Source organism: Procambarus clarkii, chromosome 29 (assembly GCF_040958095.1).
Source record: "Procambarus clarkii isolate CNS0578487 chromosome 29, FALCON_Pclarkii_2.0, whole genome shotgun sequence".
NCBI lineage: Eukaryota > Metazoa > Arthropoda > Malacostraca > Decapoda > Cambaridae > Procambarus > Procambarus clarkii.
In genome coordinates, this window is record NC_091178.1 from 9,056,852 (window position 1) to 9,077,126 (window position 20,275).

The following is a 20,275-nucleotide window of genomic DNA, read 5'->3' on the forward strand; positions in this document are numbered from 1 at the left end:
GGGGTCTGACGGCTGAGTGGACAGCGTTCGGGATTCGTAGTACTGAGGTTACGGGTTCGATCTCCCGGTTGAAGCAGAAACAAATGGGCAGAGTTTATTTCACCCTGATGCCCCTGTTAGTTAGCAGTAAATAGGTACCTGGGAGTTAAACAGCTGTTACGGGCTGCTTCTTGGGGGATGTGTAACAAAAAGGAGGCCTGGTCGAGGACCGGGCCGCGGGGACGCTAAGCCCAGAAATCATCTCAAGATAAGGCTGTTGGACTAATCTTCAGGTTATCTTGAGATGATTTCGGGGCTTTAGTGTCCCCGCGGCCCGGTCCTCGACCAGGCCTCCACCCCCAGGAGGCAGCCCGTAACAGCTGTCTAACTCCCAGGTACCTATTTACTGCTAGGTAACAGGGGCGTCAGGATGAAAGAAACATTTTCCCTATTTGTCTCCGCCTCCACCGGGGATCGAACCCGGAACCTCAGGACTACGAATCCGAAGCGCTGTCCACCCAGCTGTCAGGCGCCCTAAGGGGCCACATGTTGTCTTAGACACACACAAGCTCCAGACAGTCCAGACTAATCCCAGGGTTGAAAGGCATGAGTTACGAGAAAATACTAAAGGAATTGAACCTCACGTCTTTGAAAGAGAGAGATATGAAACAGAAGAGACATGTTCACCACATAAAAATACTCAAACAACAGGACACAAATGGAAAATATTTACCAGAATAGTTTTTCAGGAATAGTAGAAAGAACTTATTGTATCTGAGTTGTAAATATATAAGAACTAGAAGATAATTTGTTGAAGGCTTCGAATGTACATATCACTGAACCCAAAGAGATGGGATTAAAGACCTTAAGATCAACTCCCACACACAGTTAACTAAACATGCACACACATTTACATATATTTATATATATATAATATATATATATATATAATAAATAATATATATATATATATATATATATATATATATATATATATATATATATATATATATATATATATATATATTATATATTTGCTTGCAAGCACACTGGAATTGAACCTCACGTCAGTGGATGACAGAGAAGTTAGGGGAGACGTGATTACCACCTACAAAATCCTCAGAGGAACTGAAAAGGTAAAGACAAAACTTTTCAGGACATTTAAAGGTTACCATACCAACCATCTAGTAATTAATGGCGGAAAGAACTATCCGCCATTAATTATTAAAGCTGGTAATAGTGACCCAAACATCTGTAATGGGCAGATAATAGGTGTAGGAGTTGTTGTAGGGAGGTAATGGGAGAGCGAATATTTTAAGGCAGGTAACGATTAATGAGAAACATTTTAGGCGCCAATGAGACGGAACAGAGTTTAGACAGGACCCTTCATGCAAACTGCATCTATTTTCAAGAAGAAGTTTAGACAGGCAGTAGCGTAAATATGGTGTATTAGTACAGTAAACTAAGTTTTAAGAAGATAAATACTGTATTAGGAAGGGGAAATTTGTAAACAATTAGTTCGGAGTCGGCCTTAAAGCCTATCAACCTTCTGAAGGTCATTAAGACATCAACCACAGCACACTGACCAACCAGCAAGGATACTCTAGCGGTCTAGCCTAATGTAAGCTCTGTGTACATATCCCGAGCACTGGGAAACACAGCCGGGAGGGCTCATTCCTTGTGTAATAACCAATAAGGGACGTATGATTTATAAAGGAAAATAATAGTATTAAACAAACGTTTTACAACAGTGATGAAAGATTTTTTTAGGCAAGTGATAGCTGAAATACATATTGTTTTAGTTTGGAGGTAATATTAATAAAAATTCCTGAGAGAGAGAGAGAGAGAGAGAGAGAGAGAATAATTTGCATGTCAATGCAGAATGCGACAACGCTGGGAAGGCTGCACCTTGCACGTACCAAGGTCAAACTGCATTAGTCTCCCTCACAACAACACACAAGGTTCCGGCATCTCCATGACTGCGGACTTGACGCAACCGATGCAAATTAATACTTATATAATCTATGACACAACTGAATGTCTATGATCTAAACTACAATCACACACTACTTTAATTTTTTGCGTTTTCTTATACTGAAGTTAATATATAGAATTTACGAACAAAACTTAAATAAGCCTTCTTCGTCCAGCAGTTACGTGCGTCGCATGATTAATCATTTCCTACTGTTTGGCTCGAAGGGTAGGAAAGGTGGTTGTTGCTGCTTGGATGGGGGTTGGGGGGGGGGAAGGCTGTTGTTGCTGCTTGGAGGGGGGTGAGGGCGCGTTGCTGTTAAGACAGACAGTTAACACACCACAACACATAATACAGAAAGCTAATATGAACGACTTTATATTATTTGTTTGTAGATAAATTGCATAAACAGAGCGACATAGAAAGAACACCCAAGCAACGAGCAAGCTGTGGCTGCGTTGCCACTAACGTCTATCCTGACGCCCGTAATATACACACGCAATTAAATAGACGTTCACTAATCCTGGGCAACAATCACCGGGGGACCACCTGATGATTGGTAATAATTGTGATGACTTAGACGTAGGTAAGAGAACCGGACACTTGGGGAGAGGAGAGATGGGTAGGGATGAGGGGAGATGGATAGGGATGAGGGGAGATGGGTAGGGATGAGGGGAGATGAATGTGGATGAAGCGAGGGTGAGGGAAGTTGAGAGGGTATTAGAAGAGTTGATGGGAAATCAGGTTGATTCGGGAGTTGCCGATAACCTCCCCTCGGAGAATATGGGGGGAGGGATGAGGGGACATGACGAAGGTGAAGGAGAGGTGGATTTGCCAGAGGGAAAAGGAAAATGTGTCATAATTGACTTGGAAAGAGGTAATGTTTGTACCCACCTATTTGTGCCTGCTGGATCGAGCATTGACTCTTGGATCCCGCCTTTCGAGCCATCGGTTGTTTACAGCAATGACTCGGGTCCTATTTCTCTATCATATCTAGCTTTAAAATTATGAATAGAGTTTGCTTCCACAACCTGCTCCTTAAGTGCATTCCATTTTCCCACTACTCTCACGCTAAAAGAACACTTCCTAACATCTCTGTGACTCATCTGAGTTTCCAGCTTCCACCCATGTCCCCTCGTTCTATTAATATTACGTGTAAACATTTCGCCTATTTCCACTCTGTCAATTATCCTGAGTATTTTATAAGTTTCTATCATGTCCCCCCCCTCTCCCTTCTTTTTTTCTAGTGTCGTAAGGCTCAGTTCCTTCATGCGCTCTTCATACCCCATTCCTCGTAACGCTGGGACGAGTCTCGTTGCAAACTTCTGAACCTTTTCCAGTTTCCTTATGTGTTTCTTCAAGTGGGGACTCCATGATGAGGCGGCATACTCTAAGACTGGCCTCACGTAGGCTGAGTAAAGCGCCCTAAATGCCTCCTTACTTAGGTTTCTGAATGATCTTCTAACTTTTACCAGTGTAGAGTACGCTGCTGTCGATATCTTATTTATATGTGCCTCAGGAGATAGATTAGGTGTTACGTCCACGGCCACGTCCATATGTGTGTGTGTGTGTGTGTGTGTAGTGGCCTCGGGTGAGGGGTAGTGAGGGGAAAGGTGGAGTGAGAGGTATAAGAGGGAAGAGTTAAGGTGCAGCGGAAGAGGAAAGAGTGAGGGTATTTTCATAATGAGGGGGAAGTAGCAGGGTGTGTCGCCATGGGTGTGGTCCACTAGCCTGCTGGGTGTGGCTGTCAGGGGTGTGAGGCGGAGAGAGAGAGAGAGAGAGAGAGAGAGAGAGAGAGAGAGAGAGAGAGAGAGAGAGAGAGAGAGAGAGAGAGAGAGAGAGAGAGAGAGAGAGAGAGAGAGAGAGCATATTGCTACAACCATATATTAGATATGCATCATCACGACATAAGAAATACTGTGTTAGGCTACTGTGTACGACACCTGCCCAGGATCTCCACCTACAGCGAAGGAATGACAGACACGAACCTCTACATATGTAGTGACGAGCACGAGCACAAGTACAGTATATATCAACTTGTGCAGGTCAAGTGCCCAGCATCAAAATTAAAATAGATGAAAAAATAATGAATTTTTACCTTTTCTATGTATTCATGACAAGCTCAAATAATGGCTTCAGATGATCAAATATCGGACACCTACCTACATATTTTATATATATATTATATATATATATATATATATATATATATATATATATATATATATATATATATATATATATATATATATATATATATATATATATATTCACCTTTTATGGAATAATCAAAACATTGTTATTAAAATGTGTGTATTTTCCAGGACGTGGCTCATAGCTGGTAAACTGTCTGAGCCTAAATACTTATCTGACGAGTCAGATAATACAAGCGCAATTGGCACGTAATAATGTTTTCCTTTCAACTTCGCGAACAAATGTTTAAAAAGAGCAAAGAGAAGCTGCCACTGCACAAAAATAGTCCTTATTTTTAAACAATATATTCCCAGATACCTTCACACAAATCTTTTGCATGAATTATTTTGAATAAACTTCCCCAGTCTAAAGGTTATATTCAGACGTGAATCTATCATTAAGGATTTGTTATTTAAGGAACTGCTCTATTCAAGAAAATAATTGTCATATGTATTGTATCTCTTGTAAACATTAGCATGAGGTGCACACCGCCAAACGCACACATCTTTGTGTACAAGAACTAGCCAGCATTAATATGAATGCTAGAACAGCGTCTAAATTCAGAGCCATATTTGTGTATTTACGTGACGATATTCATGTTATTCTTTGGTCTAATTCAAAATATATATATACATGACATCATGTGTAATAGAAATAATTATCGTCGAATAATGCGTAGTCACCCCTAAGGTGACTACGCATTTATATGATGGACTCTATTAAAATGGATTTCATTATAGATAATATGGTATTGGAACAAAGCCATGCAATAACAGCTCTATACTCGGGAAAAGGAGCTAATTACGTCTAATTACTTCCTGGATAATGTTCTCATGTAACTTAATATCAAACTATTACGTCACGTTGCTTAAGCTGAATGTAATGAGTTGCTTCCTCACGCTTGTATCCTCTACCCTTGAGAATGTCTTGAAACGTTGACGAAAGGAGGAATATCTTGTTTTCCTGGTTACATTCCTTACAAGAGCATTACATTATTATATATTATACACACTGCAGTGGGTACCCGGCTGTGCCCGGGTCTCTTTCACCCCCACCCCTCTATCCCTCTTCCCCATCTTTCTCTCAGAAAATGTAATATTATGAGGAACTGTAAAACGGCTAACACCAATGGAAAACAAATCCCAGACTTCATGAAAACCAGAAGAGTTGCTACAAACGTCGATAATCAATGGGAAACATTCTGGCGAGTCTGGAAACCGCTCCATCCTCAAAACATATATGAAGTAAATAAATAAATAAATAACAGCTCAAACTAATTATGTTCATGTTATTTCGCAAAACGTTAAACACCGATATTGCCGAAAATGTTAAAAAATATATTATTCTTCACAGTTTGCCCATACTGATAAGAAATGTTCAAGTCGTGGTGAAAGCGCTCGGTGCATCCAGCCACCATCCTCCCAGAGACCTCAATCATCTCAAGCCTCTCCTTCCTTGGCTGCATCATACGTCATTTCAGCAAGTATTTGCTGGATTCAGTTTGTGTCAAAGGCATCTACATGAAAACAATTTTGCTGTTGGTATATGGTTATAGACTGATGACTGTGTGGTGGAGGTAGTTGTGTTCTACAACAGTCTCCCACTGCCAGAATATGTAAGAAACTAACGATTATTTCGTCCTGACCTTTAGAGTGAAAATATTTGCATAGGCACTAAATTACGCCCCTATTTTCATTTTCCCTTCTCTTTTTTCCTATTTTCTCCCCTATCTGCTTACCCTTCTCTCTTATTCTATCTATTCTCCTTTCCACCCCCTCTTCCATTTTTCGTTCTCTCGTTAATTATCATGAACAATATAACAATGCTTATACCATCTACAATTATTCCTACTGAAAGCAACCTTCGAACCCTTTCAAGTTATGCCCACCAAACCTTCTCCCCCTCCCCCACCACACACACACACACACACACACACACACACACACACACACACACACACACTCACACACACACACACACACACACACACACACACACACACACACACACATTACATCTGTAAACATAATCAATATTCTTATGGCTTTCCTGAAGGCATATCACCAGCACAAGACAGCAACCATAAAGACCTTGCAAAGGTGTTAACTATGAGAACAAGCCTAACTCGACGATTCCAGCCCAGTGTATACTGAAGCACTGAGGAGCAGAGATGACGCCAAGGTTCCCAAAGAAGAACTAAAAAATTTTGCAAAAAGTTGTGGCCACAGAGCAGTAGTGTATCATGATGTGGCCAGTGGATAACACTGCATCGTATAATGTGATAAAGTGAACAACAGTGCAGAATGATGTAGCAAGTTAACACTATTGCATTGTGGTGTGGCAAGAGGTCCCCCGAGGACGGCTGGGAGGCGACACACAGCGACAACATCAGCCGCTCTCCGGTAAACAGAAATATTATCTAGTCATGCAGCATCCTTCCTATACGCCACACTGTTTTAGGTCCTGCTGAATCTTTCTGTTCGAGCCTTGGCAAGTCCTCTGGCTTGAGTGCGAATATATATATATATATATATATATATATATATATATATATATATATATATATATATATATATATATATATATATATATATATATATATATATATATATATATATAAAGGCTTCCCGTCTCCGACAATGCGAATTAATTTGACTAATATCATGTTTCTTCTTGTTATTCACCTTTCTAAAGAATGCCAATTTAGCTCCTTTTTAATGTCTCTCTTCATAAGGAAGGTGTTTAATTCCTTGGAGTAACTGTGTCAACTTTCTCTGTTCGCCTGCACGTCAACTTGTGTCCATAGTACACTGACCAAACTGAACAGCACAATATAAATGAGGCTTAATAAGGGCAAATAAAGCGGATGAATAACATTAGATATTCCTTAGCCGTGTGACAACGTTTGGGGGTCGTTGTCCAAAGGTTTCAAATTCCGGCAAAGGCAGAAAAAATGGACAGTTTCTTTCACCTGAAGCCTCTGTCCACCTAACAGTAAATAGGTACCCGGGAGTTAGCTGCTACCGGCTGCATTATGCAGATGTTTGTGTGGGTTAGAGAGAATTATATGTAGTAGATACGACAGAGGAAAAATAGGTCGCGAGTCAGAATGTTAGTCAGCCGACGGTTAGAAAGGCGGAGTCCAAGAGCTATAACAGCTCGATCCTGCGAGCACAATTAGTAAATGCATATTGTAAATACACGCACATACACACACACACACACACACACACACACATTCGCTCTTACTACGACCGGATGACTATAATGCGAAACAAATTCACTAAGCTACGATAAATCTTTTAATCTGTGCATATCGTAAATAAATAATGATTTAATCATCCGATACACTTGTAATCCATTACCAAAACCTTGACTGATAAAACAACTTGCAAACCTGAATACATATATAAAAACAGTAAGTTATCAGTAAACACGAGCAAATAAATGCACCTGGAAATATTTCCTCAGATAACGTATCTCGAACCTGTGTGTAGCCTTAATGTGTCCCGTGTTACTCCGACAGATAATCAGTTCAACCCAATGCCCCCTCCAGGTCGCACCGCAGACACGAAAGCAGAGAAGAATTCACACAAGACGTGTCTGGGAAACAGATAACCCAACACATTCACGTGTAGGTGTCGACGTTGCTGCCCCGTCCTGGGCAGACTGGAACGTTTCCACTTTCATTTTCATGTTTGTCGGCTGGTTGGGTTGTTACAAACCCCTGTAGACACTGTATGAACAGTGTCTACAGTCATGGCTGAGACTCTTTACCATGTGGCTGAGAAAAGACAAAATATTTCGTCTCCGTCTGGTCATACGTCACCATTTAACATACACATGGTGAACTCAACTAAAAAAATTATTATCAGGGGGTATATTATATATTATATTATATTATATTATATTATATTATATTACCAAAACATATATAAAAACATATATAGAGATGTGCTCTGCTTCTCGGTGTATATACACTGACAGTTTACTCAAGTTCTAAATTATATTCATAACTAAAGCATATGTGATGGTTGTCAATAAGCAACTGTGATGACCTTAATAACCCTTCAAAGGATAGGCTTTAAGCCCAAAACCAAACGAAGATCATAAAGTCATTAGTCATTAAGCAGATAATTCATCAGAATGCCAAAATTATGGTCACCGCATATAAATTATTAATAAAAATAAAAAATCTATTATATTATGTTCACTTTCCCGTCGATTTCATCACCACACACACTCGACGACACGTCAAAGATCACACACACACTCGACGACACGTCAAAGATCACACACACACACGACGACAAATCAGAGATCGCACGCACATACGACGACACTCAACTCGTGCGCACTACATGGCTATGTCCGTTGGAAATTGAACAGATAAGATTACGGGTATCGGAAGGGGCAGTAATCAGTGCTCCGCTTACTTCTCTCTCTCTGCGTTCAAAATGATGCGATGTTGTGCGTGAACTCTGCTCTGATGTTGCCATACTGTGATTACCACTGTATCAACAATTTTGAAATTTTTTTTTTATATGAACAGAAAGTGTGGTGTACATGCATGTTTATCTTATGGGCATTGTATATCCACCTGGTTATATAAAAAGTCATTTTTTTTTGGGGGGGGGGGGGGGTTTACACAGCACAAGAAAAGCAAAGCTTTTTATCTACATGTGTAATAACTATCTACGGGCTCACCATAGCCCGTGTTACTTGGAACTTTTTGTTCTAAGTAGCGAATCTTTAACAACATCTACATTTTGCTTAATTTGACTGAAATTGGGCAATTTTATGTATTTATTTTGAATGCGGTATATATAAATTAGAACTTAGAAGTTTACATCAGGTAAGGAACGGTGCATTGTATGAAGCCTTAAACAAATTCACTGTTTTATATCGTGCAGTTGTACGGAATTCTTTGTTACTAACGTTACAGAACAATGAAGGTGGCTGTTCACGGCCTCGTGTTCTTAAGGCGAGGACTGTAACAGTCCTGAGTTCAGTGACCCAACGAGGGAATGATTGATTTGGTGCTGGGATTAAGGTCAATCACTGGCAGGGTTATCAGGGTCACATCAATAACTCACAGACCATTCGTCAAATATACTTTAGCCCTGAACAGATATACACTCAGAAATAGGGCACACCTTCAGGTATACACATCCTCAATTATCAGAAAGCTTAGGTTTAGTGTTGGACTATACAACCACGCGGCTTAAGACCACCACTACCTTACTGACCAAGGAAGCAATACGCAGGTTCTGAACACGTTCATACATATATTCGGATAAGGCAGGACTGGTGCTCGACGGTTTGAAGAGGCACAGTACTGATAAGGGTATTCTTCATAATTTCCTCAACAAAGGTGAAGCCAGAGAACTGATGTAGACATATTAGCCCGACGGACTGGAATATTTTGCAACTGCTATTGAAATGTTTGTAATAGCTAGCAAGTCAGAGCAACAATAAAATGATGCAGCATGATATGGAATAAATTGAAACTGCATTCTTCTGACCTTCCCTGCATTTTTTGGTTTGATGTTGGGCTTAAGATCCATCAATCATTAGAGAGTTATTGTTAACTAACCAAATAACGAGCTATACATTTTTGGTGTTCATTTGAAACGAGTTATACTCTTTTTAATGTATATTGTATATCCATGTTCGAGATTCTTTGGTTCAAGGTTACGCCTTTACGCCTTTTCTACTGACTAAAAAATACTAAATCCCTTGCATAAGCTTAATAATAGAAAGATGCGTAACTGATTATCAAAATTATCAAATTTTGTTTAGATTCTCTAATCCTCCCAGAACCCGGATATGACTGTCTTGTACTCAGATGCATAACGAAGCGTGTTATCAGATGAAGAGATGATACAGGATTCATATAATCAGAAATTAGGTTACAAGGGTTATATATCCAAACAGATGTACCCGACCTTCCACCTGTATATACACGTGAGAGCTAGCTATCGTCTTGGACTGTGCCCGGGACTAAAGTAAACTTCCTGGATGGTCTGTAAACTTCTGTGAGGCCTTAATTACCCTCCAGAGGTTGATAGACCTATGCAGGTCTATCGCTCTCCCACCCTCAACCAGCCAACATGGATGGTTTAATACCTACATCCCTAGTGCAGGTTCATAGTAGAACGACTCCTACATTACTACATTGAAGATACCAACCAAGCCAAAATCATGTATCTACAACAACACATTCACTGCCCGAACGACAGATATCCGAAGGAAATACCTCATTGTATTGGAAAACATGTAAAATAATAATGATGTGGCAAGCGAGGCTACAAGGAGGCAAGAGATGTCATCGTCAGTATACCACTTGTCCTTGAAGAACACCACGAAATACTAGAAGACAATAAAGAACATGAAGAACAATGTAAAGAATAATGTGAAGAACAATACGATGAAGACTTTAACTTTATACATTATATAGTTAATAAAAAATAAATGACAGTAGGAAAAATTAAAACGAAGACGGAAACTCTTCACCTGCAAAAGACGTGAAAAAGAACAACACAGAAGCCTTGAAGACACAAGGAGCCACAACTAAGAAGTAGGAAGAAGGAAATCCTCCGCCACAAGAACACACACACACACCCTTATCAGTACTGTGCCTTTTCACACCTCTAACACCAGTCTTGCCACCCCGCTGGTCAAGCCCTGTTATAGATTCAGCTACTCGGAGCAAGTTCCAAGTAGCACGGGCTATGGTGAGCCCGTCACTAACCTGGCACAGGAGCGGGGCAAGTAGCACGGGCTATGGTGAGCCCGTAGTGGACTTACCTGGCACAGGAGCGGTGAGCAACTCCTCTCAACAAGTTGCTCTTCTACTGTAACCTCTGCCCCCCCCCTCACCCATTGGGGCACCTTTACTCTGTTAGTCCTAGTTCTAATTATGCTGGAATTCATGTAGACCTTAAACACCTCTTTATCTGTAAGGTCCAGTTATCTCCTGCAGGTACGGTGATCACTGTAGGTCAAGTTATCTCCTGGAGGTACGGTGACCAGTCAGGTTATCTGCCGTGCATACACCGATAACAGACCAAAGTCAGGAGCTATTTTTACGCGGTGTGAAGCAGCGCTCCCTGCTACAGGTGGGACGAGGCCGGCAAGGTCAGACGAAGGATGACGCGGAAATGACTGGAGGAAGGGGCGAGGAAGAATGAGAAAGAAGTGAGAGAGAAGAGAGAAGACAGAAGGTGGATAGGAACGGCATGCTTGACAAAGACAGGAAGGAGAGAGAGAGAGAGAGAGAGAGAGAGAGAGAGAGAGAGAGAGAGAGAGAGAGAGAGAGAGAGAGAGAGGGGGGGGTGATAGTGCTTGAGAGACTCACCATAAATGTCTCCACAAAGCAACACAGGAAACAAACGCATTAAAGAGACCTCTGTCGGCAACAGTCACAAGCAAGGTCGAACACAACGTTAGTTTAGTTCATATATTATGCACCCCATACCCATCCTGTGGGCGGTGGTGAACCCCATACCCATCCTGTGGGCGGTGGTGAACCCCATACCCATCATGTGGGCAGTGGTGAACCCCATACCCAAACCCATTCTGTAGTTGGTAATGGAAATGATTACAGGGGACACATAATGGGGCTCCAGAGACTGAACACCAAACAATGTCATTCAGCAAGTTACAGGCTTGATAAGCCAGTTGCAAGCTGTAATGTATATATTAGCCTCACATCAACAATGGGTTCGACACCAACCACAAGTACAGTGTTTAAGGTTAGCCACTTACACACGTGGAGAGTTAGCGTCGTCACCGACATGGGTGTGTACCGCCCTCCAGTGGGTGGGAAGGTTACAACCACCCACATATACCACCCACATATACCACCCACATATACCACCTACACTTAGCAAACGAGTGAGGACGCAGAATGTCTCCCTGATTCATGCGGGAAGAAGAAGGAGGAGGAGGAGGAGGAACTGAATAATTATGGCGAGAAGTAACGGAGGAAACAGGCATGAAAGAAAGGAAGAGAAAAGAGAATTAATGGCAAATTAGGAGAGATATTATACAACCCACAACAGTCGACTAACTCTCGGGTGGCAATTTTTTGCCTAATAGAGGCATGAGATGAAAGGAAACATGTCGTAACGACCCCACGTTGTCCGGGTATCGAACCATGTTGTGAACTGATTGTTGTTGTTGTTGTTGTTATTATTAAAGTCACGTCAGGTGTTTTCCCCGGAGTAAAGTAGGATTGTGTGGGGGTGAGGGGACAAGGGGAAACCGAAGAGGCCAGTGGGTGGATGGGCGTGTGGGCGGGGGTGGGTGGTGGGCGTGTGGGCGGGGGTGGGTGGTGGGCGTGTGGGCGGGGGTGGGTGGTGGGCGTGTGGGCGGGGGTGGGTGGTGGGCGTGTGGGTGGTGAAAGGTTTGATGAGTGAGTAACTTGACCCACGCCCGTGTGGACGAGGTGAGAACCTCACACCCCTCAACACACTACCTCCCCCCCTCACTCTACCTCCCCTCTCATACTCAACACACACTTACCTTAACTGCCGCCCCACCCCTACCTTCTCATACTCAACATACTATCTTCCCTTAACTTCCACCCACTCCCCCTCCCCCCCTTACCCTCTCACACTCAATACACTTAATACATTCTATACAGTACAACCTGCCCTTCTCCCTCCATACAGTATTTCACAGCCCATCACACTCTTCGTACTCCTGACTTCCCCTTATCTCTGCCCAACAGGCTTCAAGACACTCTCCACTCCCTTAACACGCTTCAGACACACTTTTGACACCCTCGACACACACAGTTTCCCCAACATTTCTTCCCCGTGTGCTCCAAACACCCCAGACTCTGACGTTCACACACATGCTCGTCCCAACACTGTTACAAGATGCCAGACTGAGGGAGAGATGGAGTCGAACCAGACTCCATCGTCCCTTCATTCAGCCACTCCCTCTCTCCTTCCTTCCCTGTCCTCTTTTCCCCTCCTTCCCTCCCACTAAAAGAGGGGGAGGGGAGGGGTGTCGAGTCAGCTGACTGGGTGTAATCGATGCAGTTGGCGGTGCCGGCACCCCGTGGCACCCTGTGGCACCCACATGTGCTAGGGGTTGTGGCCCACTTCCAAATGAGCCACTAGTGGCACCAGCTGCCGCAGAATGTATTATGCAACATCTCGGGGTCAATGTGCTTCTTGTATCACCTCAACAGTATCCAGCTGAATTAATTATCCATTTTGAAAGTAGATATTTTCTGTTTGGAAATAGTCCGTCGTCACTGACTAAAAGTAATTAGTTGCCCGTCTATAAGCTGTCTGCTGTCTTTTCTAAAATTGGTCAGATGTCCTTTTTTATAAGTTAAACTTGGAAAAAATAGTACGATAGTCTTAAAAATTCAGACTATGCAAGCAATTTCCAGTTGCAGACTTTAATCCAAGCAATAGGACTTTAATCTGAAGTCACAGGTATACGGTGATGACAAGACACATTCCTGAACCAAAATGAAGTAACACCTGAAACTTAAACGCTGAGTTATGAGGAAATGCTGTAGGAGCTAGACCTAACTTCACCCCGCTGGGAAAACACGTGTCAGGGAAATTTTAGGATTTATAAGGAACTGGTTGGGCTTTAGGAATATGTACATCGATAGGCGAGAATGTCTGCTTGTGTGTGTGTGTGTGTGTGTGTGTGTGTGTGTGTGTGTGTGTGTGTGTGTGTGTGTGTGTGTGTGTGTGTGTGTGTGTGTGTGTCCATGGTTGGAGGCCAGACTCTTGGGACTAATTTTTACTAGTATGTCGTATTTTTAACGGAGAGGTGCTCGGGAGGCATTTACATAACACTTTCATCACACAAACAGTGCAGATGGCAACACACTCAAGGTGATGTGTCTGTTGGTGATTCTGGCTTAACAAGTGAGGGTTCAGGTGTGGACGCAGGTGGGGCTCAGGTGTGGCCGCAGGTGGGGCTCAGGTGTGGCCGCAGGTGGGGCTCAGGTGTGGCCGCAGGTGGGGCTCAGGTGTGGCCGCAGGTAGGATACAGGTGCCGCCGCATCAAGCTTTGAACTACGAGTTATCACGTGGCCGGCTCAAACAAGCTCCACACACTTCCCCCCACACAACCCCACGCCTCCAAACACCCAACTATTAAAATATAAAAAAACATTAAAACACAGAGAAAACGGGATATAACCTAAATGAGATCAAACACCCACAAAAATAAAAAAAGTCAATTCACACACACATAATGAGAGGGAAGAAACCGTAAACCAGTCTATTAAAACCATCTGAAACCACCCGCCGGTTCCTAAACCGAACACCCCCGCCGACAGACACGCCTCGCTTAACCGAACCGGAAGAAGTATCGGTCCATAGGGACTGGGGGGGGCTCCCCTCCTTCCCCCTTCGCTCCCCCCCCCCCTGCGGGGAAGGGGAGGGGGGGAGGGGGAAGGGGTGGCGTCATGTAGATGTAATGGTAAACAGCTCAGAGATGGTGTAAACTGCGGGTTTAACTTCTCGATATGCAACACTCGAGCTAACTCAGTGACCTATAAGACCATTAGTGATGGTCTAATGTAACGGGGGAAGGAAGGGAGGGAGGGTGAGAGAGAGAGAGAGATAGAAAAGAGAGAGAGAAAAGAGAAAAGAGAGAAGAGAGAGAAAAGAGAGGAGAGAGAGAGAAAAGAGAGAGAAAAAAGAGAAAAGAGAGAAAAGAGAGGAGATAAAAAAAGAGAAAAGAGAGTGACAGAAACAGAGAGAACAGAAAAGAGAGAGAGTGAGAAGATAGTGAGAAAAAAGATATTTAAATACACACACACACACACACACATTATATATATATATATATATATATATATATATATATATATATATATATATATATATATATATATATATATATATATATATATACAGAAGAAAACGAGACGGATAAAGAGAAAAAGAGAGAGAGAGGAAAAGAAGAGAGAGAGAAATGTAGGGCAACGTTTCGTAATTTGTTTAAAGTTAGGAAGTATAGAAAGCGACCCGATCAATGACGTGCCGACAACTCGAAGCGCTCCTAAGGGGGTAGGAAGGACCAGCTCTACATTGTAATAGTTTACCCTCGTCTTTCATTACCCTTGAACCCAACAGTGGAGACGATAGACAGACAGACAGACGCACACGATAGCTGTAACCTCACCTATTCTCTCACTGCAGGAGTCTACAGTGCCACAAAACGCACAAATACCATTCCTACTTCACGCACGCACTCACACGCACTCACACGCACTCACACGCACTCACACACACAAACGGGTAGGAAATCGTCCAGTGGGAATGATCCCTAAATCCTCCGCGTCCGGGAATCCTATTCTTGCATATTTCAGCAGTGAGAATATAAATATTTGATATGTCAATAGTCATTTTGGCCTGAAGTGTTTATAGAGTAACATATATATATATGTGCGCTACTGTTTGTTTGTAAACAGCAAAGTTAGCGCTCTGGAGACTGCTGATGTTAGCGTATTCTAGGAACTGTCACAAGTGCTAATGTTAGCGCACTGAGGATGCTATCAGAAGTGCTAATGTTAGCCCACTGAGAACGCTATCAAAAGTGCTCATAATAACGAACTCAAGATACGGTCTCAAATGCTCAAATTACTCGGGACACTCTCACAATAAGTTAGAGGCACTCATGACACTCTCACAACAAGTTAGAGGCATTCATGACACCCTCACAACAAGTTAGAGGCACTCATGACACTCTCACAACAAGTTAGAGGCACTCATGACACTCTCACAACAAGTTAGAGGCACTCGGAGAACACAGCCAAGTTGTTCACTAAGCACTCACAAGACACTATTGATATATATATCAATAAATTGTCGATTAAGGAAGAGAGCTATGAAGCACACAAGGTTTACCTGTGCTGCATACGAAGCTTCATAATTACCATGCCTGAGTGTATACGTGCTCACACTCACACTCACCACCCACACACACACACACATCCACACGCGTACACGTACACACAACACACACACACACAAGCACGTGGGAGTGATCTGGCATTAATCACACATTGTTTTTTCAGCTACACGAACATCCGTTCTACACACACACACACATACTCACACACACACACACACACACACACACACACACACACACACACACACACACACACACACACATATACTCACACACACTCACACACACACACTCACACACACACACACTCATATACTCACACACACTCACACACACACACTCACACTTAAAGATCAAACATGACTGCAGGATAAGAATGTTTGGTAATCCCATATTTAGAACATCCTCCCCCTTTCCCCTCCCCCCCCCCTCCCCCGTCATCTCCCCCTCCCCTTGTCTGCCTCGCCCCACGCTGCCCCCCTCTCCCCAACACTTCCCTTTCCTCAGATATGTTGCCTTGACGTCACTATTGTAGTTGATAACACATCATTTTCCTGCAAGATAAAGGAAAACGCCGCACCCTCACCAACACCTCGGAAACCGGCTCGTTTCTGTGTGTGTGTGTGTGTGTGTGCTTGCGTGCGTTTGTGTGGTGCAGTATGTTTATGGTGCGGTGTGTGTGTGTGTGTGTGTGTGTGTGTGTGTGTGTGTGTGTGTGTGTGTGTGTGTGTGTGTGTGTGTGTGTGTGTGTGTGTGTGTGTGTGTGTTTGTGTGGCGTGCTAAGCGTGTGTAATGTGTGTATGTGTTAATATATATGTTAAATATATATATGTAATGTGTGTGTAGGGGAGAGCTAGCAACGAAAACTATATCAAAATTAATTTTACATTAGTATACCATCTTTGCATTCAACACACACAACTAAAGCCTACATAAAGTAGATGTGTTCGAACTGCGCGTTGTGGGGGGAGGGATTGGCGTTCGAGTCTGCAGGAAAAGTCTGGAATAATCTTTATGTCTGTGGCGTGGCCGGCGTTGGGGGGGGGGGGCTCTGCCAGGCCACACCTCGTATACCATAAATATTTAAGCCGTGGTCTTGCCGTTAAATTGCATCTTGTGTTGATATTAATATTTCGGTGCTTGGAGAGGCTCGTCTCGAGTGCTCTCTCTGTGTTTACAAGCCGTCCGCATTGTTTTTCCCAGGAGAAACAGCGATATTTTTTTTTTTAGATAATTTGCTTATTTTCATCAAAGACTTTATGGAATTATGCCTCGTTTTATTCAACTTTGAATTGAAATGTTTAGATATAGATATACATAGTTGTGAGTGTGCCTGGTTGATCGTGGATGTGATTGAATGAAGTTGAAATGTTCCTGTTTACATCCAATTAATTACATGTAACGAATGCTGGACACGGATTATCGCAGTTAACAAGTTGGAAGCTAACAAGGTGGTTCCTACTGCTGGAAGAAGGGGAGATGAAGGGTATTTTTCCCTTGTCTCTCCTGGAGGTCTGCGGTGGTTCAAGATTTGCCCGCTAGGCGTCATCTCGGGCGTTGTCATGGTTACGGGGAAGCTGCTTGCGGATGTACCTCACCTCGCCCTCACTAAATGTGGGCCTCACTAATACCGTTCAAGCGACGGTTACGTCAATTTACACGGCAGGTGATGAGAGAGAAAGTGAGCGTGAGGGATCGAGGAAGGCGATGCAGTACGAAACGTGCGTCAGGCCAGAGGACGTGTAGCGGATAACGAGGGAGATAAGAGACGCGGAAGGCGTGTTCGCGGGACACCACAACCTCAACCTGACCCCCCAAACTGGTACTTTTATTAATATCTGCCGGTGTCACCTCAGACGTCGGGACACCAAGGCGAGAGTAATGACCAACCGGTTGGTTATCCTGACGCGACGCTGGTCAACACAGCGTTTGTTGAAGGGTAAAAATAGGGTGATGACGTCTCCCCCCGGCCCGAGTTACTGGAGCAGTAGACCTACCTGTGGGCGGTGTGGGCGTGAGGAGCGTGTGTCTGAGGCGAGTGCCGACAGCAGAATGAGGACACCCTTGCACCCCCAAGCTCAGCATTACCCCAGTCTGTAAAACAGCCAATGGAAAGTGGCCACGTCAGAGCCCCGGCACTAACCCCGCCCCTCCAGCCCATACAGTCACTTTGGCAGATTCCACGCCAGACTCACGCCCACATGACCTTACTCGACCCCCGGGGTCACGACCTGGGTGTACTGCCGCCCACACGCCCACCCCGTATGAATCAATGGGCGGCGTAGCCGTCCGGCGGCTCCTGGCAACTAGAAGGCGTCAGTAACACCACCAAGCAATGTGCTAGAAATTGACCTTGGAAAGAGGCGCTTTTAAGACCCAAAACACATACTCGTCTCCCAGGCGTATGACATGACCTTATGAGCTACTAATCCATGAGAACTGTAACCAAGTCCTTAAACGGCATGTTGACACACGCGGTGGGTGAGGGTTGGGACCTCACAATGCTCCTCCTCACACTACCTTCTATTATAATTCACCAACGTATAGCCGAAGGCTCTCCTCTGCTCCCCCCGGCAAACCTACACTTCGACTCACTTGATAACGTAACCAACAACGAGCGTGACTGTCACGGCCTCCGTTATTATCTTCCCGGTATTCAATACACGTTGATAAGGCTCTGGCCCACTGTGTAATCTCACTCGAAACATATGCTAAACACATATGTTGAAGTGTGATAATGGGGGCGATCGAGAGAGTAATGACTGACTATGATCAGCCGTTGTGTCTGTTGTTAGTTCAACAGGACAACAGGCATACTCTCAACGGCAGACTGAAATACCTGTCTGAATTAACACACTAGGAATATATGCTTCACTGTGTGTTTGGTCAATATATGAAGGTATGCTCATCAATCATCAGAGTTGATATGGACATCATTCATCAGAGTGACCAGGTCAGTATCAGAGTGACCAACCCTCATCAGTCAATTAGAGTGACCACTCATCAACCCTCAGAGTAACCACCCTCATCATCAATGACCACCCTCATCATCACTGACTACCATCACCATTAGTGACCACCCTCACCATCAGTGTGACAGTGTGACAGTGCAGGTCAAAACACTGACTGATGAGACCGCAAAGCAGAGTGCACAAAATACCAGGAACAATCACGTTATCATCATGTTCCTCCCTCCCCTCCCCTCCCCTGTCGGGTGTTATCAACGAAGATAACCAAAGATAAGGTAGAGTTAATTTGTCCAATATCCTCCCCATCTGACATCAGCGACAACTGACAGCAGTAAAGCTCCCAAATTCGCTCTGTTGCATCACTTGATGTCAAAGCGTGGACGTGATAATGGGGAGGGGGGTCGAGGATTTGATGGGGTGCCAGGGGGAAATTGGGGGGAAAGAATAGGGGGAAATAGGGCTGGGAAGAGGATTTGGGAAAGAGCGTACATAAGCCGAGTCAAGTGTAAGCATTGTTTTACCGTCTTGATCCCTTGATTATCGTACCTCGTGGACCTCTTACCCCTACCTCTTACTACACCTCTTACTACACCTCTTACTTGCCCTTCGCCTCTCCCACGCCCTTCACCACGCCCTACAACACATTACCAGCTGAACCACCACACACACACGCCACTGTGCATGTTGTTTACCACAGTCACTCCCACTATTAACAGCTCGCTACCCTTCCTGATTCTCTCTCTCCCCTCTCTCTCTCTCCCCTCACTCCCCCTCTATCTTACTGCCCCACTGTTTCTATCTCTCTCTCTCACCCCTTCTCTCCCTTATTCCCCACTCTTTCTCACTCCTCTGTCTTACTCTCCCTCACTTCCACACTCTTCTGCTCTCTCTCACTCCCTCGCCCCCTCCCTCTTCCTCGCTCTCCCTCACAGAGAGACAGATAGCCAGAGAGAGACAGATAGCCAGAGAGAGACAGATAGCCAGAGAGACAGAGGGGGCTGGAGGCATGGGGATACATAGTGTAATTGTATACCTGAAGCAGCAACTCATGTTAGTAATTATGAGTCAATATAATTTCCTCATTAAATGCACTTAGCGCGCCAGCAGGTATTGAGTTGTACGCCCTTCTTCCACTTAACAATTATAATAATAATAATAATAATAATAATAATAATAATAATATTATTATTGTGTATTCACATAGTTGTATTCACCTAGTTGTACTTGCGGGGGTTGAGCTCTGCTCCTTCGGCCCGCC

General features: G+C 43.7%; 2 protein-coding genes across 3 annotated transcripts in view; one reads left to right on the forward strand and one right to left on the reverse strand.

The window, feature by feature from the left end:
- The window catches only part of LOC123765009 (normal mucosa of esophagus-specific gene 1 protein), a gene marked incomplete at its 3' end in the record, with an annotated part of 147,349 nt that extends 128,718 nt beyond the window's left edge, over positions 1–18,631 (reverse strand). The window contains 1 exon segment of one of the 2 annotated variants that reach the window (XM_069333434.1): positions 18,569–18,631. Coding sequence is in view for 1 of the 2 variants with exons in the window: in XM_069333433.1 (XP_069189534.1) it covers positions 18,046–18,133 (88 nt within the window). 2 annotated transcript variants of the gene reach the window in all.
- The window catches only part of Rab3 (RAS oncogene family member Rab3), a 145,104-nt gene continuing 131,352 nt past the window's right edge, over positions 6,524–20,275 (forward strand). The window contains exon 1 of the mRNA XM_069333431.1: positions 6,524–6,546. The gene's annotated coding sequence lies outside the window, so the exon portion shown is untranslated. The remainder of the gene's footprint in view (positions 6,547–20,275) is intronic.